The sequence below is a fragment of the Chiloscyllium plagiosum genome, chromosome 18, assembly GCF_004010195.1.
Source record: "Chiloscyllium plagiosum isolate BGI_BamShark_2017 chromosome 18, ASM401019v2, whole genome shotgun sequence".
NCBI classification, from domain to species: domain Eukaryota; kingdom Metazoa; phylum Chordata; class Chondrichthyes; order Orectolobiformes; family Hemiscylliidae; genus Chiloscyllium; species Chiloscyllium plagiosum.
This window is the reverse complement of record NC_057727.1, coordinates 24,216,064-24,243,963: the sequence shown is the minus strand read 5'-3', so window position 1 is coordinate 24,243,963 and position 27,900 is coordinate 24,216,064. Positions and strand designations below refer to the sequence as shown.

Here is a 27,900-nt window from a genome sequence, read left to right as displayed (position 1 = left end):
CAACCCCAGGGAAAAGATTTATTCACCAATATTTTATAACACTTCTCTCTTCAATCAAAGAGATTACATTGCAGTGTTCATTCAGTCCAAGATTCTATGATTAACGCAGAGATTCTTCTCTGGATTCCCTCCAAATAATTCTCTTGTGTTTGAATGATTAAAACAGCAAATAATTCTCAAGATTTCACCAAATTACAAGTTGGATATAACCTTTACATGTACTCTTCTGATTTAGTTTGCTCAGGAGGAAAAGTTTGCAAACCTGTCTATTTGCCTCTAAAACCAATACAAAATAGAAATATGAGGCACACCTTATTTCTTTGGTCTATTATCAGTAAAGCAGCAGCTGCTCTCCATATCTTTAATCTTACCTGAGGAAAGAGGGGTCGATCATCCTTATTTCTGTTCAAACAGTTTGCTACAAGTCTCTTCATTGTTTTGGGGCAATTTTTGTAGAGTTTACTGAGGTCAGGTGTTAAAAATCCTCGTCCCACCATAAAAATAATCTAATCACATGAAAACAAAGGTAAATACAAATATTAAAATTGTGTTTAATCAATGAGTGAAAGAATGTGAAATATATTTACCAAAAAAAATGCTTAATTGCAAAAACAAAGTGCTGAAAATAAAGCAAAAGATAAAAATCTTGAAAATAGTAGGCTTTGCAGAAGTGGAGAGTAAAATAGAATGAAAGTTTCAGGTTACTGTTTAGCAGACTGATACATTAGGATAAATCTGGTCAGGGGGCAACAGTACCTCAGTCACCTACTGGAGAGCCAGCAAGAGAATGCATCACCTCATTTTGGGTAGGCCTGCTATATTTTCTTCCATTCTGGCATTGAACAGCTGGTCATCTACTGTGATTAAGGCCAACATGGAATAGAAGTTTCGCCTCCTAAGAACTGTCAACCTCTGATTATTGAGCAATACTTTGAAGGCATAGGAGGCCTAGGATTGTTACAGCCAGTTAGCTTAATTTGATGGACGGCTTGTTTACAACGCAGACTGATGCCAACAGTGTGGGTTGAATTCCTGCATCGGCTCAACCTCTCCCCTTCCTGAGAAGCAATGACCCTCAAGTTAAACCACCGCCAGTCATCTCCTAATGGGTGAGTTCCCCTACAATCTGGCAAGATGGATGGACATTGCTGGCAAGGGCAGGGGCTAGCTCGCAATAGACCTCCCATTTCCCTCAAGCAGGCACTGAAAGTTATTGAATGAGCGACCACTTGGAAGCACACAAACTACCATGGACATGTTTGCTTGTTGTGAACCCACTGTTCACTCCTGGGTTATTATGAGCAGCTATGGGATGAGATCCTGCAGTGCTCACTAATTGCCCACCCCAGATCATCAAATATGAGCCGGGCTAGATCGGCTTTCCTGGCCCTTTTTACCATGGACTTAAGGTGGAGGCAGGAAAGTAGGAGGGACTCCAACCACCACTCAGCAAAAGTGAGGACTGCAGATGTTGGAAACCAGAGTTTAGATCAGAGTGGTGCTGGAAAAGCACAGCAGGTCAGGCAGCATCCGAGGAGCAGGAAAATCGACGTTTCGGGCAAAAGCCCTTCATCAGGAAACCCCCCCCAACCACTACTCTCCCACCGGATCAACATACAGACTAAAAGCAGAATTGGGCCCAGACTGTCATAGACCCTGACCCCGATCATCTTTCAGACCCCACCATGGAGGGGGCACAAGACTCTGCCTATTAGCTCCATTTTTCTCTCTCCGTAGGTGCTACCAGACCAATTGAGCAGTTTCTGTTTTTACTTCAGATTTCCAGCATCTGTACATTTTGATTTTATATTTATGCTTTTATTAATGTTTTGTTTACATGACTGGTGGCAATGTGGAATTCTTTTGCTGTCATTTTCGATTTACCAGTGCCCAGTTAACCATGTAGTCACAAAAGGGTTTTGTTCCAATCGGTTACAATTTATCTAATTTTATTTCTAGAGATAGATCATTTCAATAACCAAATGTCCACATAATAACTCCAATTAATTGCAACCCAATATATCTCTGTACATTAATTTGCATTATTTTGTTTATTTACATATAGCTCTAAATGATATTAAATCTATTGTTATAGGGCTCAGTAAAACCCCTTGGGCTTCCAAAACCTTGAGATATTTTCCTACATGAGAAGGTACTATGTAAATCCAGGTTTATTGTTTTTGAAATTCCGTCTCATTGCAGAGACATGCAGTTGCAGGAACAGCATTCACAAAATTGAGACCCACATTCCATGTGTGTAGCTTACACAGCAAATTTTATAATTTGTTTTAGTCATTCATAGCATGTGGGCATTACTGACTGGTCCAATTTATTGTCCATCCTTGTTACAACTTATTACAACTTGGGTTCACAGCATAATAAAATTGCAGCTTTGAATTTGCAAAGGCATCAAAATAGTTCATTATTTTGTTGCTTTGAAATTAAAAATTTTTTTGCAAGGAAATTGGTAAAACAGATGCATTTCCATGAGGTAAAATGCCTGTTGTAGTACCAAACCATGCAGACTGGTAGACTCCAATGATAATTTCTAAGTCTCTACTCAGTTAGGTAACTTCAGTCAGCACATCAACTGGAATTCTGAAATTGGTTTCAATTGCCCAGAGCAGAAGCTTCCTGAACAAATGGTTCTGATCTTTACTTGCGAACTCCTACTGGAAGATAACATGATCACACCCAGCAAAGACATTCCCATGCAATTTACTCATTAATTCTGGCCATCTTTAAGGCTTTTGACATCTTTAAAATCGTACACTTCCAACACAATTAAACAAAATTTATGGCGTATGCACCACAAACTGCAGGTCATTATTGCTACATTTCCCTGCAAAATCACATGTTGAGTCATCATCAGAAAGCATTTTGTTACTGGGGGATGAAGGGCAGGGGAAGAAGAATAATAACTAAGAGCCAAGACTGGATGCCCACTCAATGTCATCTAATTACGCAGCACCATAATCAGAGGTGCAGAATAAGTCACTAGTCTGCCGTAGTATGTGACAGGGAAAGCATATTAAAACAGTTTTGGGCAAAGAAGGAGGTGAACACCAAAGTACCTATTTGTTTTTAAAGAGTTGCATGCTAGAACATATTTCCTTCTTACCTGATCTCGATTGTTTATATGGGAGTAGGGCAGCTCTCCGGTCATTAGTTCAAATAGTACAATGCCATATGAATAGACATCAGATTGAAAACTATATGGATTAACTTCCTCCATTCGGATGACCTCGGGTGCCTGAGAAAGTTCCATGGAATAAGTTACACTGCCCAGTTAAAGGACTCAACTAAGAGTTTCATACATTTCACAAAATGTAAACCTTAGAAAACATTCTTTCACTCAACTATGTAAAAATAAATTGTGCAGTTGAAGATGACCAATTGTTGAACTATATCACATGAGCTAGTATATTTAGTTTGTAAGAAAGGAAGGAAAACAATTAAAATGGGAGATATTAACAAAGATTCTACATTATTTACGACCTGCCGAATCTGAATAGTTAGCTAAGGTCTACAGGAAGAATTCAACCAATCTTGCCTAGAAAAGGCGAATCAGAACAGACCAAAAGAATTGTTGAAGTCTTTTCAAATGAGAACCAGCAGTTGAAGTACTATACTCTTAATCTGATTCATGCTTTCTTACCTTAGGAATGAATATTTACCCTTTCTCCCCCTGCTCAATACATGTTCATATACACTAAGCAGGCCAAGATCAGCTTTTTACATCACTCAAACCCACCTAGCGTTGACTCCATCAAGCAAGATTTGTGAAGAATGCATGAAGATTCCCCTTAAATGTAGCAAAGCTACCTTTTTCATCCATGTGGCAAACAGCTCCACATTCTCAGCATGCTGTTTGTACCTACCGCTCTTAAATTCTGTATTTGCTTATCTCCTGTCTGTGCCATTTGTTCTCCTTGTCTGCCATATCAAACCACTTCATACATTTTGAAGACAGGTCATCAGATCTATTCATTCTTTAATTTTCATAGTTCTTTGTTCTCAATTATAACATGCTATAAATCTTTTCTGCATTTTCTCTAATGCTACAAATATCCTTTTCATAGTTTGGAGGTCCAGATCAACACAGCAGTGTTCAAACTGCAATCAAAATCAATACATTTAAATCTAACAAGCTTCTATCCTTCTTCCTCCATAAATGAAACAAATACACTTCACAGTTTATGGACTTATAAATCTGTAATGCCACTTTTAACAAAGAATATATCTGCATTCCCAAATCACTATGTTTCTCCATCCCATTTAATTTTTACTTAACACTTCTAAGAAAATAATCGTTTCCTTACATCACCCATCAAAATGGAATATTTTGTTATGAAGAGGAAAAGTAGACTTTATTGTCTACAAGCTGGAATATTCTATTTGAAAGAACATGGTTGCTGAGAGAAAGAAAAATCTAATGGTGAAGGTTTCAAAGAGTTTTTTTTCCTATTAAACCGCGGTCAATTGGTCCAATTTACAAAAAGTAGTCAATTTCAGTTACATTTGCCATTTCTTCAGTAGCATTAAGCAGCATCCAGACCCTGATGTAGGAGGCTACATCTTTGAATATAGAGGTGCAAAGTCTGCCTGTTCGCAATACAGGACTGTAAATACCGCATTGAGATTAGGCAGAAAGTTATTCTGATTGGAAAGAAATTATATGTCTGTTAATATTATGACAATATAGTCATGTCTCCAACTGTAATGAATTTTCCAAAGATTTCAATAGTATTGTCAATTTATAATTCAATTTAGAAATAGAATCTAATTAAAAGTATTTTGAGAAAAAAGTCTAGTGTCCTTTAGATAAGATAAAAACCAAGTTTAGCACTGAGTGCTTATTATTCACAGTCAAATATAGTAGTGTACATAAAATACCAAATTAACAGTAGACATTCTGATTCGTGCTGTACAAACAGCCAGGTGGCAGAGATCCCAATTTCTTGCCTATTTGCTCCTTTTCTAACTGGAGTTCCAGGTTTGGAGGCAGGTTGTTTGACTGTGGTTCAGAAATTGCTGTTAAGATCATGAATAGAACATTTGATGATTATGTATTATTAACAAAAACAATATTGGACCCTTATAACTCCTTGTTTAATAATCAATGTTTGACACAGACATGGTCTTTCATTTCCTGAATGAAAGCTTTATAAGTCTCAGGTTATGGATCTGATTTTTATCGTCTCGGGATAAGAAAGAAGCCTATTGAACAAAACCACAGTTTTGACATTTATCGCAACATACACAACTAAAATTTCTAAAATTCCACTGTCCTTTAGAAGGAAAATGAAAGCATGCACATCCTCACCATCCAAAGAATGGAACCCGTTGGCTGTCCTACTTGTTGGGACCCACTCCATCGAGATTTCACAGTTGCTAAGCCAAAATCTCCAATCTTCACAGTGAGGCCTTCATGAAGAAAGATGTCTGAGCTTCTGTTAAGGAGAATGTCTGTCGACAGCAGCAGTGTACTGCTGGTAAAACAAAACTGTTTCCAGTAACCTCTGTCCAAATGTTAAAAACTGATTAAGCTTTAGTTTAACTTCCTCTTTTAACTTCACAGTAAAAGTAATTTTTCCTCAATTCGCACTTTGTAAATATAAGGTAGTGGATTCCTTCATGAATTCACTATTTAATGGACATCCAAAAAATGTTCTAGCACCATAAGTACCAGTAGAAATTAAGACTGTGTGCACGCTTTCTAAGATAGAACAGATCACACACAAATAAAACAAATCTTCAGAAGTTTTTTTAAAGTGTATGAAAAAATCCAGATATTAAAAAGATGATAATTAAAAGTCATTATATGGTTTGCTGTATAATTGTAATAACAATACAAGAATCTATGAAAAGATGACAAACACAACCAATAAGAGCATTTAGTAATCTAAGACAGTTATAAAATTATCAAGTGTCTGTGAAGTTTCACTTTATTTGTTAATAATCATTTTCAATTTGCCTGTTCAGACACATTGTGACACAGCTCTAGGGCAGTTGGGACTTGAACCTGGACCTTTGGGTCGAGAGGTAAAATGGATATTTTCAATGCACCTAATCAGCAATGTTATTATACACCTCTGAAGCAGATGGGATTTGAAATCAGCCCTCCTTGTTCAGTGGTAAGGATATGACCACAAGAATTGTTTATTTGTTAATATTCATTCACTAATAAAGATGTCAATGAATCAATAGTAAACTGCATTAATTTCCTTGTTTGACTAACTAGCTGTGTAATGTTTAGAAACACATTTGGTCCAGTTTAAATTTTAGTTAACCGTCAATTAACATTTGTTTCCCCATTTTAAATTGATGGACTAATTCTGACACTAAAATGTTAACATTCAAGCATCCAGGTAATATCAAGCTGAATCATCTCGATATATTGCCCCTAATTGTCTGAAATATTCCGTAAAGCTCTTTGTAACAATGTATTTGGTTTTCATTCCGAGTATAGCTACTCGCTGTGGCAGAGATGGGCAGAACGCTGAACAGCAAAAATAACAAATATATTTGAAATGGTTTAACACCTAAAAATTAGTCACAAGCATACAAGAGTATTGAGTTAATAAGGTTATAGGATGTTGCACAATCCAAATAAACACCTGTCCCTCTTGAATTAAATAATAATTCTCTGTATTTCAATAATATATTAATAGGTTTAAGATTCACTTCTCATTAATTATCCATTGCAAATTCCTAGGCGCATATCTAGATTGAACAATGGCTCTCAACTTGGGAAGCTGGACTTACAGTTCTCCCCTTTGGAGGCATTGCAGTATACCATGCTGGGTTTGCAGTGTTGTTCCTGTTATTTAATGTGAACTTATAATTTTGAAATGGAAATTTTAAAATGCTAATCATCCATTTAACAAAGCAGGTGTCAGTCACAATTTTACTCATTTCACAGATCAATAGAAACTCCAGTCTGCTCTCTCCCCTACCTAACCAACTTCCTTTTATTCCCTACTGTAATTGACCTACCAATTTTAGATGTTTATAATCAACCTGTTCAGATATGTCATGACAGACCAGTGGATCAGGTGGCAAATGACTTGCTAAAGAAATAGGATATAAAAGTAGGGGGAAGTGTTGCTACAACTGTACAAGGTATTCGTGAGACCATACCTGGGGAATTGCATACAGTTTTGGTCCCCTTACTTGAGGGAGGATGTAGCTGCATTCAAAGGAGATTGAAAGGAGATTTACTAGGATCCAGAAATGGAGGGTTTGTCTTATTAAGTTTAGAAGATGAGAGAAGACCATTGAGGTATTTAAGATGCTAAAGAGGAATGACAAAGTAGACATAGAAAGGATGTTTCCTCATGTGGGCAATCGAGAATGAGAGGTCACAGTTTTAGGATAAGATATGGCAGATTTAAATCAGAGATGGGAAGAAATTACTTCTCTTGAAGGGTCATTAATCTGTGGAATTCACTACCCCAGAGTGCAGTGGTTGCCAAGACACTGAATAAATTTGAGGACATGGTCAGATTTTTAATTAGTAACAGGTTGAAGGGTTATAGAAAGCCAGCAGGAAAGTGGAGTTGAGGCCAAGCTGAGATCAGTCATGATCATGTAAAATGGTAGAACAGATTCAAAGAACTTAATTGCCTATTCCTGTTCCCAGTTCTTATGTTCTGGTGTACCCAGGCTTCAGGCACAGAAGACCAGTCCTTGTTCTTTGCAAACTGACCAGCAAATTGCTAGTTTGATTACTTAATAGCAAATTAAAAACAATCCATTTCCACTATTCCATTGCCCCTCTTGCAGAACTTTAGCTCTATTTTTGCACACCAGCCATCAAATTGCTCGTTTGCCAGATTAAACAATGAACAGTTTACAAGCACTGCCAACCAGGGGTAGCACAACAAATCAAAAGGGACAGGTAGGAAATGAAGGAAGGGGCTAAATCGAAATGGAATTACAAGGGGAAAAAATGCACCCCAGCCATCACGGCGCCCCACACTCATTAAAAGGAAAAAACAGCCCTTTGATATTTCCTAATCAACCTGTTCAGAGATTAGATTAGATTCCTACAGTGTGGAAACAGGCCCTTCGGCCTAACAAGTCCACACCGACCCACCGAAGAGCAACCCATCCAGACCCATTCCCCTACATTTACCCTTGACTAATGTTGTTATACACCTTTGGAGCAGGCAGGACATAAACCCATGCCTCCTGGTCTAGAGGTAGAGACACTATCACACTCCAACTTTGGATGAATCAGTGGATGTTTTTCTTTTTTCATTTATCTATTATTTAGTATACAGTAGAGAAGTATTAGAAATTAATTAACTCAATTTATTTAAATTAATAAAGTAATTAACTAATCCGAGATGGCTGGGCAGGTGATGTGCTGTAGCTGTATGATGTGGGAGCTGGCTGATCCCATTGTGAACTGCAGTGACCACATCTGCAGCAAGTGTTAGTTGGTGGAGGAACTCCAGCTCAGAGTTGATGATCTGGAATCTGAGTTTCAAACATTGCGGCACATCCGGGAGGGGAAGAGGTACCTGGACGCTTTGTTTCAGGAGGCAGTCACACCTGGTAGATTAAGTAATTCAAATTCAGTTAGTGATCAGGGACAACAGGGTGTGACTGAGAGTGAGGCAAGTAGGGGGATCCTGAATTCAGGAATGAGGGAGCCTCAGCTCATGACCTTATCCAACAGATGAGATTCTTGCTCCCTATGTGGAGGAGGAAAAGGGCTGTGGGGAGAATGAGCCAGCTGACCACAGCACCATGGTGCAGAAAGCCATTCAAGAGAGGGGAGCAAAAAGACTAGTGGTAGTTATAGGGGATTCTGTAATTAGGGGGATAGATAGTATCCTTTGCAAACCAGATTGCGAGTCCTGTATGGTGTGTTGCCTGCCCACTGCCGGGGCACAGGACGTCTCTGACCAGCTTGAAAGGATATTGGAGTGGGAGGAGGATGATCCGGTTGTTGAGGTCCACTTTGGGACAAACAACATAGGCAAGACTAGGAAGGAGGACCTGCTTGGGGAGTATCAGGCACTAAGAGTGAAAATAAGGAATAGGTCCTCAAGGGTCATAATATCCGGATTACTGCCTGAGCCACGTGCTACTTGGCTTAGGGATAAGAAAATTAGAGAAGTAAACAGGAGTGGTATGGAAAAGAGGGGTTCTGTTTCCTGGGGTATTGGCATCAGTTTTGGAACCGGGGCATTTGTACCAATAGGACAGTTCCACCTGAACCAATCTGGAACTGGAGTTCTAGCGAAAAGGATAAATAGGGTGGCCACTGGGACTTTAAACTAGTGAGTCGGGTGGAAGGGCAAGGGAGAAATAACAGCAAGTATGATGGTTAAAAAAAAGGTAAGCAACAGGTTAGCTTGTGTGCAGGAGAGTTTAAGTACAAGGCAGACTATGGAAGAAGTAAAAAGGAAGGATAATTCAGGAGATATTATTAGAAATGTTCAAAATCATGAGGGCAAGAAAATAGCATAAGGGCACTTTACGTGAATGCTCATAGCATTTGTGACAAGATTGATGAGTAAACGGCACAAATCATCGCAAATGAATATGATTTAGTAGCCATTATGGAGACATGGTTACAGGATGGTCACAACTGGGGTATCATATTCAGGGGTATCAGACTATTAGGAAGGACAGACAGGAAGGTAAGGGAGGTGGTGTAGCTCTGATATTCAAGGATGACATCAGGGTGGTCCCAAAAGACAATATAGGTTTCTATGAAGAATAAGGTTGAATTCATTTGGGTGGAAATTAGAAATTCTAAGAAGAAAAAGTCACTATAGGTCAGCAAATAATAACATCACATTGGGGCGGCAAAAAACAAATAACTGCCTGTAAAAATGATACGGCAGTTATCATGGAGGATTTTAATCCACATGTCGACTGGTCGAATCAGTTAGTTTCAGGATAGCTTTGAGGAGTTTGTTGAATGTATCTGCGAAAATGATTTCTTGAACAGAATGTAATGGAACCGATGAGGGAGCAAGCTATCCTATATCTGGTCCTGTTTAATGAGACAGGAATAATTAATAACCTCATAGTCAGGGATCCTCTTGGAAGGAATGATCACAGTATGGTTGAATTTAGAATACAGATCGAGAGTGTGAAGGTAAAATCCAATTCCAGGGTCCTATGCTTAAACAAGGGAGACTACAATAGAATGAGGGAGGACTTGGCTAAAGTAGACTGGAAACAAATATTTTATAGTGGGACAGTTAATGAGCAGTGGTGGATTTTCAAAGCAATTCTTCAAAGTGATCAGAAAAGAAAGTGAAAAGAAAGGACTGTAAGAAAAGGGGTACACTGCCATGGGTGTCTAAGGAAATAAGGCAGACTATCAAAGTGAACGAGAAGGCATTCAAAGTGGCCAAGACAGCATGAAACTAGAAGATTGGGAAAACTTTAAAGATCAACAGAAAGCTACAAAAAGGGCTATAAAGAAAAGTAACGTAGAACATGAGAAAAAACTAGCACAGAATACAAAGACAGATAGCAAAAGTTTCTATAAACATATAAAACAAAAAGTGTGGCTAAAGTAAACATTGGTCCTTTAGAGGATGGGAAGGGCATTTAGTTAGAGGATATGATGAAATGGCCGAGGCATTGAACAGGTATTTTGTATCGGTCTTCACAGTGGAGAACACAGTGGAGAACACCAATAACATGCCAGAAATTGACAGAGATAAAGGTAGGTGAAGGTCTGGAAAAAAATCATTATTATGGAAGACCTACTTTGGGCAAGCTAATGGACCTACAAATTGATATGTCTCCTGGCCCTGATGGAATGCATGCCAGGGTACAATAAGAAATGGTGAGAGAAATAGCAAGTGCACTTGTGGTAATTTTCTAAACGTCGCTGGACTCTGTGGCAGTTCCAGCAGATTGAAAAACAGCAAATGATTCGTCATTGCTTAAAAAAGAGAGGTCAAGAAAAGATGGGGAATTACAGACTGGTTAGCTTAATCTCTTTGTGGGGAAGATGCTTGAGTCCAGTATCAAAGAAGAAATAGCAAAGCATCTAGATAGAAATTGTCCCATTGGGCAGACACAGCATGGGTTTATGGAGGGCAGGCTATGCTTACCAAATCTTTTGGAATTCCATGAAGACATTACAAGTAAGGTGGACAATGGGGACCCAGTGGATGTGGTGTACCTAGATTTTCAAAAGGCCTTCGACAAGGTGCTGTACAAGAGGCTGCTGCAAAAGATAAGGATGCGTGGCATCCAGGTAAAGTATTAGCATGGACAGAGGATTGGTTGACTAACAGGAAGCAAACAGTGAGGATAAATGAACGCTATTCTGGTTGGCAATCAGTAACTGGTAGTGTGCCTCAGGGATCAGTGTTGGGACCACAATTATTCACAATTTAGATAGATGATTTGGAGTTGGGGACCATGTGTTGTGTGTTGAAGTTTGCAGATGAAACTAAGATGAGTGGCAGAGCAAAGGGTGCAGAGGACTGTGAAACGTTGCAGAGGAACATAGATACTTTAAGTGAGTGGGCAAAGGTCTGGCAGATGGAATGCAATGTTAATAAATGTGAAGTCATCCATTTTGGTAGGAGTAATAGTAACACGGAATATTACTTGAATGATAAAACGTTACAGCATGCTGCTATGCAGAGGGACCTGGGTGTCCTTGTGCATGAATCACAGAAGGTTGGTTTGCAGGTATAACAAGTAATTAGGAAAGCAAATGGAGTTTTGTCCTTCATTGCTAAAGGAATATTGGTGTAGTGGACAGCAAAGAAGGTTACCACAGATTACAACAGGATCTTGATCAGATTGGCCAATGGGTCAAGTGGCAGATGGAGTTTAATTCAGATTAAAGCGAGGTGCTGCATTTTGGGAAAGCAATTCTTAGCAGGACTTATACACTTAATGATAAGGTCTTAGGGAGTGTTGTTGAACAAAGAGACCTTGGAGTGCAGGTTCATAGCTCCTTGAAAGTGGAGTCGCAGGTAGATAGGATAGTGAAGAAGGCATTTGGTATGCTTTCCTTTATCGGTCAGAGTATTGAGTACAGGAGTCGGGAGGTCATGTTGCAGCTGTACAGGACATTGGTTAGGCCACTGTTGAAATATTGTGGTACGTATATGGAATGAGCTGCCAGAGGATGTGATGGAGGCTGGTACAATTGCAACATTTAAGAGGCATTTGGATGGGTATATGAATAGGAAGGGTTTGGAGGAATATGGGCCGGGTGCTGGCAGGTGGTACTAGATAGAATTGGGATATCTGGTCGGCATGGACGGGTTGGACCGAAGGATCTTTTTCCATGCTGTACATCTCTATGACTCTATGAATTGAGTTGAAAAGCAGGGGGGGTAATGTTAAAACTATACAGGGTGCTGGTGAGGCCACACCTGGAGTAGTGTGTGCAGTTTTGGTTTCCTTATTGAGAAAGGATGCACTGGCACTAGAGGGAGTGCAGAGGAGGTTCACTTGGTTGATTCTGGAGTTGACGGGGTTGGCTTATGAGGAGAAACTCAGTAGACTGGGATTACATTCATTGGAATTTAGAAGAATGAGGAGGGATAATTGAAGCATATAAATTTATGAAGGGAATAGATAAGATATAAGTAGAAAGGATGTTTCCACTGGCAGGTGAAACTAGGACAAGAGGGCATGACCTCAAAATTAAGGGGAGCACATTTAGGACTGAACTGAGAAGGAACCTCTTCACCTAGAGTGTTGTAAATCCACGGAATTCCTTGCCCCGTGATGTAGTTGATACTACTTCAGTAAATGGTTTTAAAGCTAAGATAGATCTGTTTTGCACAATAAAGGAATTAAGATATACAGTGAGAGCGCAGGTAAGTGGAGCTGAGTCCATGAAAATATCAGCCATGATCTTATTGAATGGAGGAGCAGGGTTGAAGGGCCAGATGGTCTACTCCTGGTCCTATTTCTTAAGTTATTTTGTTAATTCAAACCCAATTCCCTAGAACATTAACAGTAATAACCACTAGGCCATCACCTCCCATAAGGACTGGCTTTTAAATAAGTGAACGATTCCCATCATTGCAGGAACATGTGCTGCTTCATCATAAAAGGACCATCATTTATAAACTTTCATGTACCTTCACAGAAGAATGAAGATAGGGTGAATTTCTTGGGGTAGATTCTCTTCAGTTTTTTTTTACTGTAAGTTAGGGATGCACAATGAGGTTGTAATTCAGCCCCACCTGTGTACAGTTTCAGCCACCACACTTTAGAAAGGTCATTAATGCTTTGGACAGAGTAGAGAAAAGATTTACTAGAAAGGTTAGGGAGTTGAGGATTACAGGTAGCTAGGTAGGTACACAGAGCTGGCACCGTCCACCTTAAGCTAGTGGTGACTACTGGAAAATTTGTCAGCAGCACTTAAGATGATGAATGGTTTAGATAAAGAGAAACTTTTCAGTGGCTAAAGAGTTGATAACCAGAAGACACAGATTTAACATGATCGGCAAAAGAACTGGCAAAAAATCTTTTTAAAGCAAGTGGACAGGATTTGAAATGCAATGCTCAATAGGAAGGTGGGGACAGATCCAATAGTAGCCTTCAAAAGACAGTTGGCAAGCTTATGAAGGAGAAAAAAAGTTCAGGGATAGTATTAAAAAGCAGAGATTGGAAATAAATAGATTGTCCCTTGAAATATGTGGCATAGACTTAATGAGCATTCTGAATAGCCACCTATGCCATGATTTAATGATTCTCTCATTCATCTACAGTACCACAGAAACACAGGTACAGTACACAGACTTTTCTTCTATGATTAACTCCACTTGTTGTTAAAGGAAGCTGCCAAATATCAAATGATAACTTAATCCATCCTATGTGTCAGCTCTAAACTTATGAACATCTTAGATGCTAATGAACATATTGAAAATAAAAATAGTATTCTGAACTCTTCAGGAAAGTGAAGGATAAATGGCAGGTGAAAAGCATTTCAAAATGTATTTGGGGATTTGATCAGCTGAATTTATAGCTTCATAAACTTTCTTGATTGTTGCAATGAACCTTGAGAATCACATTACTGTAACAAACACCAGAGGATGTAGAAGGAAGTGTGACAGATAAGAATCATTAATTTTTTTAAAATCTTAAAAATATAGATAAGTAAAGACATGATATCAAAAACACTTAGCACATATCCATCATACTCTAGATGTCAAATTTTATTACAAATTCAAAACAAACTTAAAAATTAATGAAGAACCAATCAGGCAACTTAAAAAGAAATAAAGAAGACAATCAGACATGACCTTTTGTCATGTAGCCTGAAATTTGTAAATACCTGATGATTTGCAAGTTTTCCACACTAATAAGCAACTGCTTTGATACAATCATCTCCACTGTAAATACTATATTGTGTCTTATGTATTTGCCAAATAATTAACAATATTCAATCATTTTCTTATCCAATCGCTACATTGCTACTGTTCCACATATTATCTAGATTTTAATCCCACACACCTCAGTGAACCAGGGCTGTTCCCAATAGAAATCACCCAGAAGTTACATATTTTGGTTATATTGTACAGACCAAGTTCCCTATTTGAATCGAATACTGTATAGTCACACAAAATGTGAAACAGCCATACAAATCAATGCTGACTCCAGAGTGCATGCACTATTCGTGGACTTTCTTCCATCAAGTGAATTTTGTTTCATTGATTGTCCTATGAAGGATGTTGAAAAGATCACTAATTGTGTCCTAAGTAGCCTATCAGTATGAAACTGCCTATTCAGGAATCTGGCTGTAGAAAGAAGAATGTGAATGACACTAAATTTCTGTGTAATAACACAGGGGAACTCAGAATCTAACTTAGTCATCGCCCATAACGCCATCAATTAAAATGACTCTTGTAATCTGCATCGCCCTTTGTTAACTAGTCATCAGTTGGGTATTCAGAAGGGTGCATATCAGTGAGTTAGGTGAGAATGTAACATGCTACAGAAAGCAAGACTCAAACCTGAGCTGCAAATAAAGCAAACTGATTTGTGTGGATGGGGATGGGAATTCCATTACTTTTCATGATGCTATCCTGAAAAATCTCATGTTTGGCACTCATCGAAATTTGGCATTTATTTCTGCTGTATATCATCCAGCTGAATTCCTCTAAAGAATAAACAATAAAAGGTCAAATAACAAATAAAAAAGGATATTATTTGATTTCATGTCTCTGTGGATAATATTCTTTGCATGTAAGTAACTGTAAAAGAAGCAAACCACACAGTCAGGCTGTTATGTTCAGGCTGTGATACTTTGGCCATTTATGTAGTTTTTCTCTTCCCATCAGTAAACCTATGTCTCCAACAGAAATAATGCAAAAAAAGTTAAGCAATACTTTCCATGCATCTGTCATTGTATCTTTTGGAATCTGCAATACCTGTATAAGTAGCCTGTTTCATAGATTTACTGTTGTGGACACGGGACATTATTGTTTCCCCTTTGCTCTTTCATGGAGAGGGATTTGCATGGCAGATTCTGAAAAATGAGGCATCTTCTCTCCATTTACTTGGCCTTTGAGCCTACTTGTCTCTCTCTGACAACCTCTCTCTGTTAAACCGTCTCATAGCTTGGCACAGAAATAAATTATGAGTTAAAAATGGGCTCATAGATCCAGCCCAATAAAGTTAGCAGTCAACTGATTTGACCAATCTTTGTTCCTTACTTAGCTGTTGCTTCCCCAGACTACAATCTGCATGTTGAACAATTTATACATATATGCACCCCAGAGCAGTACCTCTATTATATGCAAGTCAGACTCTTAAAGACAGGAGAACAATTTGAATAGCCAGGAATTTCTATTTTAAATATTTTGTGGCCACACTACACTTTGCATAAAAGTAGCGTATGAAAGGGGTGGCATGATAGCACAGTGGTTAGTGCTGTTGCCTTACAGTGCCAGTGACCCGAGTTCAATTCCAATCTTGGGTAACTGTCTGTGTAGAGTTTGCATGTTCTCCCTATTCCTTCATGGATTTCTGCCAGGTGCTTGAGTTTCCTCCCACAGTCCAAAAGATGTGCAGATTAGGTGGATTGACCAAGCTAAATTGCCTTGGAGTGTTCAGGGGTACACAGGTTAGGTGGATTAGCCATGGTAAAAGTTCCATGCGGGGGGGGGGGGGGTCTGGTCTTCAGAGGGTTGGTGCAGCTAAAGGTGATTCCTGATGAAGGGTTTTTTCCCAAAACATTGATTTTCCTGCTCCTCTGATACTGCCTGACCTGCTGTGCTTTTCCAGCACCACACTCTCGACTCTAATCTCTAGCATCTGCAGTCCTCACTTTCGCCTTGGTGAGCCAAATGGCATCGTACTGTACTGTAGAGGTTCTGTCATTCTAGTTCATCTGACTACATGGAATTTCAAGGCTACTTTTATATAATAGTGATAGAACTGTCACCTGAAGCAATTTCAGATACACTTGCCACTGAAGGAATGCAATAAAGTTTCATCAAACTAATTCCTCGGATGAAGGAACTATTCTGAGGAAATATGAAGGAGATTGGGTCTTTACTGTCTGGAGTTTAGATGATTGAGAGGTGATCTTATTCAAACATGCAAATTTGTTATAGGGCTTGCCAGGGTACTTTTGCCCGAAACATCGATTGTCTTGCTCCTTGGTTGCTGCCTGACCTGCTGCACTTTTCCAGCACCACTCTAATCTAGATTCTAATCTCCAGCATCTGCAGTCCTCACTTTCGCCTAAATGCAGCAAAGATACTACCTCTAGATTAGATTACTTACAGTGTGGAAACAGGCCCTTCGGCACAACAAGCCCACACCGACCCTCCGAACAGCAACCCACCCCGAACCATTCCCCTACATTTACCATTCACCGAACACTATGGGCAATTTAGCATGGCCAATTCACTAACCTGCACATTTTTGGACTGTGGGAGGAAACCGGAGCACCTGGAGGAAACCCACGCAAACACAGGGAGAATGTGCAAACTCCACACAGACAGTTGCCTGAGGCGGGAATTGAACCCGTGTCTCTGGTGCTGTAAGGCAGCAGTGCTAACCACTGTGCCACCATGCCGCACCCCTAGCTGAGAGTCTAAAACACAGTTTTAGAATAAGGGAATGCCAAGCATCAGACCCTTTCAAATTTTTGGAATTCTCTGTACCAGTGGGCTGGGGAGGCTTAGTTACTGAGTGTATTCCAAATGAAGATCATTGTATTTCTGCATATTAAAAACATCAAGGGGCACAAATGTTGTACAGGAAAATGGGGTTGAAGTTGAAGATCAGTAACGATCTCATTGAATGTTGGAAGCTCTGATGGCTGTTTGCCTACTACTGTTCTTATTTCTAATGTTCTTCTGTTCTTTTGCAGCTACTATAAGTTTTGGTTCATCTGAGCTGATAACCTACTGTTAACAAAATAAGAGAAATCTGATCAAATTACAAATTTGACCGAAACTTCTGAAAATATGGGTCTCCAATATAGTCAGATATCTACAGGCCCCTGCCTAATATTACAGAACAGTCTTCAGTGACAAGAGTACTATTGACAACACTCAATCAACTCACAAGTGCCTTATGAGTTGCAGTTAGATGTTTTTCAAATAAACAATTTATTTATCACCAAACACAATTAACCACTGTACTGGATTAGTGGTGTTCACTTATTCAACTGCAATACAATTAAACAACAGGGTCAGCAGTGAACTCTTCAGTAACAGAAACTAATATTTAGAACTACAGTTTGGAAACTGAGGCACAACATTGTTCCAGATAGTGTATACAAAGAGGTTATTAAAAAGTAGATAGGTACAACAACAGCAGAATGCAGATTCTGAATTTTTACACTGATAATGCTCTACTTGTATTCGTCAACCTGGGACTCTAGAATTCCATTCTCTTACACCATTGTCATTTCTCTCTTGATTCTTTATATAAAGAATCAGAAATTGAACTCAACAGGGATATAGTCATTTACTTTCCATTGTCATACTATTTTACAATTTGGAAAATGGTTTTCAATTAATTCCATGAATCCTACTCTTTTATACATAAGCATCATTGAAAAGTTCAGCAAGTTTGTCTAATGAATCTACATAAATGGACCCAAGGTTCATCATAAATATTAACTCATTTCTGAAATAAATAGAAAGATAATTCCTTTGGATTCATGATACCCTCACATTCATCACAGGGTGCAAGTGTCACTTACGAGGTCAGGATTTATTTTTCATCCCTCACTGCCTTGAGAAGGTGCTAATATGCCCTTCCTCAACCTTGTTGTCTGAAAAGCAAGACATTCCCACAGTGCTGCAGGAAGTCAGGAAGAGAGTTTATTCTATAAAACATCCTGACTCTGAAGTACCCTTGTCCTCATGATATGTAAACGGTTGGTCCCATGATGTTTCCAGTCAATGGTGGTTCTCTAGGATATTAATGGTGGGTGGTTCAATGCAGTAATACTATTGAATACCAATGGAAGGCAGTTGGACACTTAAATGTTAGAAATGATCGTTGCCCTGGCTCTTGTCAGGTACAAGTTGTTATTTACCATTTAGGAGGCCAATTCTGTATGTCATTAAGATTTTATTGTATACGAGTAAAGACTGCTTCATTATTCGAGCAATTACAAATGGAACTGAATACTGGACAATCACCAGTAAAATCCCCATTTCAGAAGTTATGACAGAGAGAAATTTATTGTTAAAGAAGTTAGGTAAAATAAAACCAGTATCATAAAAGCAGCTAAATGTTGCCCTGAGAAGCTACTACAGTGATGTTCTGGAGCTGAAATAATTAGCCTGCAACCATAATTATATTTCCTTTGTTACAGGTATAATTCCAGCTCCTTGGTGCCTCATTCAATCTTTTGCAGTCATGATGTCAAGGGCAGTCTCTCACATCACCTGTGGAATTCAACTTTTTGGAACCGAGGCCGTTATGAGATCTGGAGCAAAATAGTTCAGCTGGAACCAACTTGACCTCTGGAAAACAGGCTATGTCTCAGTAAGTAGCAAAAGATGACTCCGTTATTGGCACCTTACGTCACTTTGCTGATGATTGAGAATAGGCTGATGGAGTGTTAAATGGACAGATTGTATTTGTTCTGCATGTTATGGAGATACTAGGACAATTTTTCAACTTTATTAATGCCTGTTGGCTTGAGCCAAGTCAACTGCCGAGCATAAGTCTTTAATACTACTGTCAGTATTTTGTTGAGGCCTGTAGTTTTTATGCTTAGTTGTTTCTTGATATTGCTTAGACTGAAATTGAAGACTGTTGTTTGTAAGGGACAGAGGTGGATCATCTACTTCCAGCTGAAGAACATTTCAACATTTCTGCTTTGTCTTCTACAGTCATTTGTTTTCATTGAGGAAGGGGAAATTTTTGGAACTTCTTCCTTATGTTAGTTATTTAATTGTTCATCATCATTCATGTTTGGATGACAGATCTTTGATCTGACTTGTTGGCTCTGGGGACTTTTGGCTCTAACTGTTGCATTCATGTGGCCCCAATATTGAAGCTTCAGCAGGTTGACTCCTCATTTTCAGTTCCACCAGGTGCTGTTCCTGCACCCTTCATTGAATCAGAGTTATTCTCCTGGCTTGATAAGAATGGTGGAGTGAGGGATTTTTGCTCAAGAAGGGGAGTGGAGACAACCCTGGTAATCATAGACCAGTGAGCCTTACTTCAGTTGTGGGTAAAGTGTTGGACAAGGTTATCAGAGATAGGGTTTATAATCATCTCAATAGGAATAAGTTGATTTGGGATAGTCAGCATGGTCTTGTGAAGGGTACGTCATGCCTCATAGACCTTATTGAATTCTTTGAGAAGGTGACCAAACAGGTGGATGAGGGTAAATCCATTGATGTAGTGTATATAGATTTCAGTAAGGTGATTGATAAGGTTCCCCATGGTAGGCTACTGCACAAAATACTGAGGCATGGGATTGAGGGCGATTTAGCGGATCAGAAATTGGCTTGCTGAAAGAAGACAGAGGGTGATGGTTGATGGGAAATGTTAATTCTGGAGTTCAGCTACTAGTGGTGTACAGAATGGATCTGTTTTGGGTCCACTGCTGTTTGTCATTTTTACAAACGACCTGGATGAGGGCGTAGAAGGATGGTTTAGTAAATTTATAGATGACACTAAGGTTGCTACAGTTGTGGATAATGCTGAAGGATATTGTAGGTTACAGAGGTACGTAGAGAAGCTGCAGAGCTGGGCTGAGAGGTGGCAAATGGAGTTTAATGCAGAAAAATGTGAGTCGATTCACTTTGGAAGGAGTAACAGGAATGCAGAGTACTGGGTGAATGGTAAGATTCTTGGTAATGTAGATGAGCAGAAAGATATCAGTGTCCATGTACATAGATCCCTCAAAGTTGCCACCCAGGTTGATAGGGCTGTTAAGAAGGCATACAGTGTGTGAGCTTTTATTAGTTGAGGGATTGAGTTTCAGAACCATGAGGTCATGCTACAGCTGTACAAAACTCTGATGAAGCCACACTTGGAGTATTGCGTGCAGTTCTGATCACCGCATTATAGGAAGGATGTGAAAGCTTTGGAAAGGGTTCAGAGGAGATTTACTAGGATGGTGCTTGATATGGAGGGAAAGTCTTATGAGGAAAGGTTGAGGGACTTGATGCTGTTTTAGTTATAGAGAAGGTTGAGAAGTGACTTAATTGAGACATATAAGATAATCAGAGGGTTACATCAGGTGGACAGTGAGAGCCTTTTTCCTAGGATGGTGATGGCTAGCATGAGGGGCCATAGCATCAAATTGCGGGGTGATGGATATAGGACAGATGTCAGAGGTAGTTACTTTACTCAGAGATTAGTAGAGGCGTGGAACGTACTGTCTGCAACAGTTGTGGACTCGCCAACTTTATGGGCATTTAAATGATCTTTGGATAGACATATGGACGAGAATGGAATAGTGTAGGTTAAATAGGCTTCAGATGGGTTTAACAGGGCGGTGCAACATTGAGAGCCAAAGGGCCTGTACTGCGCTGTAATGTTCTTTCTTCTATGTACTGCATCATGAGATTGCAGGTCACAGTGGAATCTAAGTCTTCCTTTGCTAATGACCCACAGAGCTCATGGATACCCAGTTTAAGCTACTGGATGTATTCTGAATCATCCCATTTAGTATGGTGACGATGTTACACATTGCAATGTAGCAGGTCTTCAATGAGAAGATGAGACTCCATCACCAAATGGATGCTGCTGAGATCACGCCTGTCAATACTATCATGGATATCTCCAGCTGCAACAGGAAGATTGTCAGGACAAAGCGAAGTATGTATTGATTCTCTCACAATCTTCTGCAAGCTCAGTCTAGCATATGTCTCTTAGGACTCAGCAAATTCAGTCAAGAGTGGTGCTACTGAGTCACTCTGTTGATCAGTGTTGTCACTCCAATGTTCTGTACACAGCACTGATGCATTGGCTTCTGGTTTTAGAAATCATTGCTGTGCACAGACCTCAGAGATCCACACCAATAAGTAAATTAGGGAGACTATAGCTATTGATACACATGCAGGCCCCACCAGGAGTACATTCTGTGCCCTTGCTGCTTTCAGTGCTTCTATCAAATGGTGTTCAAAATGGGAAGTACCAATTGACAAACTCAGGGAGAGCAGTTGGTGGCAATCAGCAGATTTCATTGTTAACGTTTGACCTGATGACAAGAGACTTAGTGGGATCCACAATCATTGTTGAAGACTCCCAAGTCCAGTCACTGCCCACTTGTATCACTGAGCTGCAATCTCTGTTCTATCTGTCTTGCCAGCAGTACCTTAGACCTTCCAATACTAGTTTATTCACTAGTGATATAACTGGTACAATTTGTGGTCCGAGCTCTCATGAAACTAATGTTTCAGAGCTAAATAAGAAGTTTATGTAGTAGCTTTTATAACTTCAGGATAATCCAATGGCTTAAAGCTAAATGTTTCAAATAACATTTCATTAACATAAGAAACCAGTAACTAAAAGCACACAATAAATTCCCGCAAATAACAGATAATCCACTGTAGTTATATTGAGGCAGTAGTAAGCATTAGCTTGAATATCACAAAGAACTCCACTGCTCTTGCTTGAAATGGTGCTACGTGATTTTTAATATCCACCTGAGAAAGGGCAGGGCCTCTCATACAAAAGATAACATCAGCAATATTGTAGCACTCCCTCACTATTGCACTGAAATGATAGCCAGGATATTGTCTTGCAATTATCTTGACTGGGCATACACTGAGAATTGTCTCACTCAGTAGTGAGAGTACTATCAGCTGAGCCACAATTTAGCTCCATGTGGCATTAAAGATTCCAACAAAAAAATCCTGTTTCAACAAAAGAACGGATATTAAAAGTATTTGTACAAACCCTAGGCCTAAAGCAGAACTGTTGCAGTGGGCTTTTTCAGTGCGTGATATCTATTCAGACCAGATTTATTTGCATAGCTTCATAAAATGAACACAACATGGGATGAAAATACCAGAATATCTAAAGAAAATGTAGTTGAAAGAATAGAATCACCTGAAGAGTTAGATGTGGAACTAAATAACACCAGAACAACATTTTGATTTAAGGTACACAATAAGATCAGAAAGTATTTGTCAGTATAGCAGAATGCTGATCATATAAAGTTGTACTCACTCCATCCCTTGGGCTGTCTGGCGAGCAATGTCAATGAGCTGAAACATCTCCAGCTTTATTTCCTGCACATGTAAATGCTGATAGAGGCTGTTGCCTTCACACCACTGGGTAACAATAGCCAAGTTAAACTTGGTCATGTAGCCCATAAATAATAAGATGTTCACATGTCGTGTCTTTCTGTGACAGGAAAACAGATTACAATCAGAAAAACACCTGCCATTAAAAATGTCTGATAAGAATGAAAACTGAATTTTACGTATTCTATATTTTTATTTTACCAATTTCCTCACCACTCAAATAGTGTTGACTATTTGCTCAGCTGAATAACTTTTGAGACAGCCATACCTTTGACATGTTAACCATGGTAATATCTAAAAGCTAGTTGACAAAATTTTGATTCTTAACATGCAAATTTCTATTCCAGATTCTGGAAAGCAATCCTGAAGATTCATGAGCAATGCAGTGAAACTGAAAAATCAGGGTGCTGGGTTGTATTCAGGAACATGGTTTGTTGGCCCTGCAGAAAATCTTGGTCAGGCTTTACCTAGAGCAACGTATCCAGTTCTGACCTTTTCCAATGGAGATGATTAAGAAGCTTTGAAGAGGTTGTACAGGTGGGTCACAGGACTAATTCCTAGTACACAGTTTTTTTAAGTTATCAAGATAAGCTAAACATTGGAATTCTATACTTTAGAGACATGTGTACATATAGAGATAATCTGATTGACCTTCTAAGATAGTGACGGAAACAGTTTGTGTTTCAGTTACAGTTTGACCAAAATTTTATATTGTACAAGGTCAGATCTAGTTCAGCTACAGGAAGGTGGTTCTCTTCCCAGATAGTAAAAGACCTCTAGAACAGGCTCTCATCTAATGTAATGAGAAGTTGACATGTTGAATTGCCTCAAATGCGGCTTGCATATCATGTCTTAGTCAGGGAATTCAGGGCAGCGGATTGCCTGGACTAGTCTAATTGCCTAGATGGGTGCAAAGGCGATTTCCCAGATATCTATAGCAAACTAGCCTTCAGGTGCGTGGCTTCAGTTGGAGTGTGAAGGATGTTGTAATATGCAAGGTATTGCAATTGTGGGGATAGACTGGTTGGACCAGGGGTCATTCCCTATTAATCATTGTTCACAGATTTGTAATTCGCAGTTCAAACTATGGTCAATTTTTCTCCTCTGTAGCCAGGTTTTAGATTAGATTAGATTCCCTACAGTGTGGAAATAGACCCTACGGCCCAACAAGTCCACACCGACCCTCTGAAGATTAACCCACCCAGACCCATTCTTTATCCGTGGCTAATTGTATTGAGGTGAGCTGTTGCACCAATACTACAACAGTCATGATCAAGTAAATTAACCCACATAAGACGGTACGGTGACCCAGTGGTTAGCACTGCTGCCTCACAGAGCCAGGGACCTGGGTTCAATTCTAGCCTCGGGTGAGTCTGTGTGGAGTTTCCACATTCTCCCCATGTCTGCGTAGGCTTCCTCCTGGTGTTCTGGTTTCCTCCCACAATGCAAAGATATGCAGATTAGGTGAATTAGCCATGTTGAATTGTCCATAGTGTTCAGGGATGTACAGGTTAGGTGCATTAGTTAGGGATAAATGTAGAGTACTAGGATATGGGTCTGGGTGGGTTACTCTTCGGAGGGTCGGTATGGACTTGTTGGGCTGAATGGCCTGTTTCCACACTGTAGGGATTCTATAATTCATAAATAAATCACACCTTATGCTTGCTATTTCATATAAAGCTTTGAGAGAAATGATCTGTTAATCTTCATTTCTGGTAGTAATTGTTAAGGGAGGACTATTATTCAAGTTACTGGAATAACTTTCAATTTTCCTTACCTTAGTACCTGGACTTCATTCCGAAAAGCCTGAAGTTGTTCTGGTGTTGGATCTGTCACCTTTAGAATTTTTACAGCTACATCACCTGAAATACCAAGTTCACAACAACTTGATGAGGACAGGGATGGCAAGGTTCGGGAACCTTGGATAACGGATATTGAAAGTTGACAATGCTGTCACTTTTAAAAAGGTTATTTTACCCTTGTTTTTTTTTTGAAGAGAGGTCGTCAAAGCAGAGGTACCCAAGAGTCTAGTTTAACAATGGAAAGGGGGTGACCAGTTCACCCACTTCAGGTTTTACTGTAGTTTATTTTTAGCTGTGGCAGTCACATGATGTGAGAGTCCAGGGGAGTTGCAAACTTCAGTAAAGAATTCCACTGATTTTCTTCTGAAATCTCTCTCTGGAAGTTGTTCCCTCCTGCCTATGTGAATCTGTGTTTGAATTTACTTTTTGCTAAGGGGTGTGTTTATGGGATGTTACTGTATGTTCCTGATGAAGGACTTATGCCCAAAACGTCAATTCTCCTGCTCCTTGGATGCTGCCTGACCTGCTGTGCTTTTCCAACACCACACTCTCTCCTCCCTGTATTGGAATAGTTAATTAGTTAAGTTTACGTATCGTGACAGTTAAGTTTTCCAATAGTTCAGATATTCTAAATTTTGCTTTCTTTTATTCGTGTTTCAACTGTAGTGTTTAAATAAATTCTGTTTTGCCTAAAGCAGAGTGGTTTGACCAGTTGCATAACAACCTGGAATACCCACATCACATCAGCCTGTAAAATAAGAAAAGGTTAGGGTCTAGATTACCTTCTTGAAATATTTTGAGGGGGTCTGGCCTGGTCCATAACAAAAGATTAATCAAAAAGAAAAAGGGAGCCTATGTAAGCTTTGGGAAACTGAAATCAAACAATGCCCTTGATGAATGGAAATGAAGCAGGCTTCTCCACTGACAGCACAGCTTTGTAGCTTTGCCCAAATGCCTCAAATGACCACAGAACCACACGATCAACCCTTTAAATATGATGATGATTACTTTGACTGCTGATATAAAATGATTACTTTGTGTGACCAAACATTATGTACTTTAAACAAATAAATTACTTGGTCTCAGATCATGATGTTGAAACTTAATCTTCAATCTCAGTGTCATTATGCCATGTTAATATGTATTTACTTAAAATTTAACCAAGTAATTATCATCACATAATAAGAGAGCACTTAAATGAAAGTTATACTGCAAAACCAATACAAGGCCGTCTATATCTCAGTTCATCTCATCATACTTGGACCATTATTATTTTGTCAGTAAAATCTTTTTAGTTTCCGCAACTTCCTTGGTGAAAAATAAATTGGATTCAAAAGTAACAAATTGAAAAACTGATCAACAAATTTTAATTATTCTCCATCTCCAAAGTAAGATCAGCAAGGAATCAGGAAAATGCAGTTCTATGGAGAAATGGGTGAATTAACTTATCAAGGGTGTGTTGAGTATTATGCAAAATTAAAATAAAATCTCCAACAACACTTTTCAACTATGAATTTTGAAAAATACTTTGTTAAAAGGGATCTTTGTTTCTTTTGTACCTTCCAGATGCTTTTCTTAACTTTGGCTCTTCCAGTGATGTAAGCAAGTCATCAAAGTGAGAATCATCCTCAGCATTTTTAACCTATGGACTAAGCAATACTTTGCATGCCAGATCCAAAATAAAAATTTCAAGTGTTGAACTGCCCACTTTCTTTAGAAAGTACTATAAATAGTTCTTGGCTTTGTTTTTACTTATAACAGAAGGCTTTGGCAAAAACCAAATTTTCCTCAGATGCAGTTGTAAGGGTAAACAGCCTGAAACCTGCAGCAATGCTGAAGAAATGGTACAACGCTGAAGAAATGGTACAAGCAGCATCAAGAGCTTGTTTGCTAATGACAGCAGAGGGTTTAACAGTGAGATGGATTGTATGATGAAGAAACTACATCCTGCCTTGGCACTGGCCAGTGCCTTATTTCCCATATGATGCTTAAAATAAACAGGTTAGTGGAAGAGACAGAGGGTTCAATTCAATGTGGAAATGTGTGAGGTATTAATATATCTTGGAAGGAAAAACAAGAAACAGAAGTATGTCCTTAGTGGAAAGATGCTGAAGTATTTGGCTGAGTGTTCAAATACCTAATTTCCTGAGACAGAGACAGGAGATAAAGTTATGAAAATATCATAAGAAAAAGAGGTAAAACTACACAAAGGCAAACTTTACTATATGGAGAAACTGCAGCAGAGACTATTGCATCTTTTAAGAGAATAAATCTTTTGGAGCAAATAAAAAAGCAGGACTTCAGAGTGAGAGCAGTAATTAGTTTTGCTCTGCTTCAGCAAAAAAAAGCAGTAGAAACAAAATAAACCAGTGGTTTCTTTCGATATAATCTTCCAAAGCTGGTAAACAGTTCTAAACTGTAAAGCTGCCATACTAGAAAGAAAAGGAGGCATATCCAGTTAGATTTCAATACAGATTAGTGCTCAGCTCCAACTCTGGACCTGTTCTGCATTTTCACATTTAAGTGAAGCTATATGTGACCAAACTTGCTACATTTCCATTACGGTACTTTTGCAAACTTCCTCAGCTAATCAGACTAAACAAACCATTCATTATTATCAGCAGTATAAATAACCAGTCAGAGACAGGCCAATTCACCCATATTCTCAAACACCCACCCACTGCGGTCAGGTTTTCAATTCCAAATCATATTCTCTCCAGTAAGCCACAAGCAAGGCAAGGAAAAGTCAATTTGGAACTGTGTTTATTTATTAAATTTTTTAAAAAGAGGGGAATTGAGTTGAAGTCTAAATGCCAGCTTTATGATATCTAGATAAACACATATAGAAAAAAAAAGGCATCAATTTAATTCAATTTTTCAGTTGGTTCAGGCAGTAGCAGGTATGTTCAAAAGGCCAAGTGGAAGGGTAAACTACAAGGAACACTTCACAAAGTGTTTTATGAACAATTGTGACCTAACTTAGGCCATCAACCTGCAACCGTTGGATAAACCCATACACATGACACAAGCTGCTGGAAATTGTTGGAAAAACTCAGCAGTTCTAGTAGCATCTGTGAAGAGAAAGCAGAGTTAATGTTTCGGCCCTTCTTCAGAATGCCATATGCAATGGCAGGCAGGTTAGGAGTCAAACACTGCACTAACCAGAGCCTATTGTCTCTAGGCTAATGTTTTCCCTAAAAAAATTAAGCAAGTATAAAATTCTGTGATAAACGTGGTTTTAAGATTCAGCTTGGAGCTTGAGCTATATGTTCATTAAAACCAATCTTTGAGTCACTCACAATCCCATAATTTTTCTTTCCGGATTACAATATATCATTCACCATCTCTTTCTCCTGTTAATTTCAATCTTTTGAATAGACCTCTCAAATATTAAT

At 39.0% G+C, this 27,900-nt stretch overlaps 1 protein-coding gene and 2 long non-coding RNA genes across 3 annotated transcripts in view; 2 read left to right on the top strand and 1 right to left on the bottom strand.

Moving 5' to 3' along the window:
- The window catches only part of LOC122558964, a 28,197-nt gene extending 9,311 nt beyond the window's left edge, over positions 1 to 18,886 (top strand). The window contains exons 2-3 of the long non-coding RNA XR_006314285.1: positions 5,986 to 6,137; positions 18,806 to 18,886. This is a non-coding gene — a long non-coding RNA (uncharacterized LOC122558964). The remainder of the gene's footprint in view (positions 1 to 5,985; positions 6,138 to 18,805) is intronic.
- The window catches only part of raf1b (Raf-1 proto-oncogene, serine/threonine kinase b), a 70,869-nt gene that overhangs the window by 4,032 nt on the left and 38,937 nt on the right, over positions 1 to 27,900 (bottom strand). The window contains exons 10-15 of the mRNA XM_043707966.1: positions 24,481 to 24,565; positions 22,627 to 22,803; positions 15,169 to 15,215; positions 5,327 to 5,445; positions 3,122 to 3,253; positions 372 to 506 (exon numbers count right to left, since the gene is read on the bottom strand). Of these exons, the coding sequence (XP_043563901.1) occupies positions 372 to 506; positions 3,122 to 3,253; positions 5,327 to 5,445; positions 15,169 to 15,215; positions 22,627 to 22,803; positions 24,481 to 24,565 (695 nt within the window). The remainder of the gene's footprint in view (positions 1 to 371; positions 507 to 3,121; positions 3,254 to 5,326; positions 5,446 to 15,168; positions 15,216 to 22,626; positions 22,804 to 24,480; positions 24,566 to 27,900) is intronic.
- On the top strand, positions 18,895 to 23,219 carry LOC122558965. Its single transcript, XR_006314286.1, has 3 exons — positions 18,895 to 18,978; positions 21,067 to 21,270; positions 23,051 to 23,219. It is a non-coding gene; the product is annotated as an uncharacterized LOC122558965 (long non-coding RNA).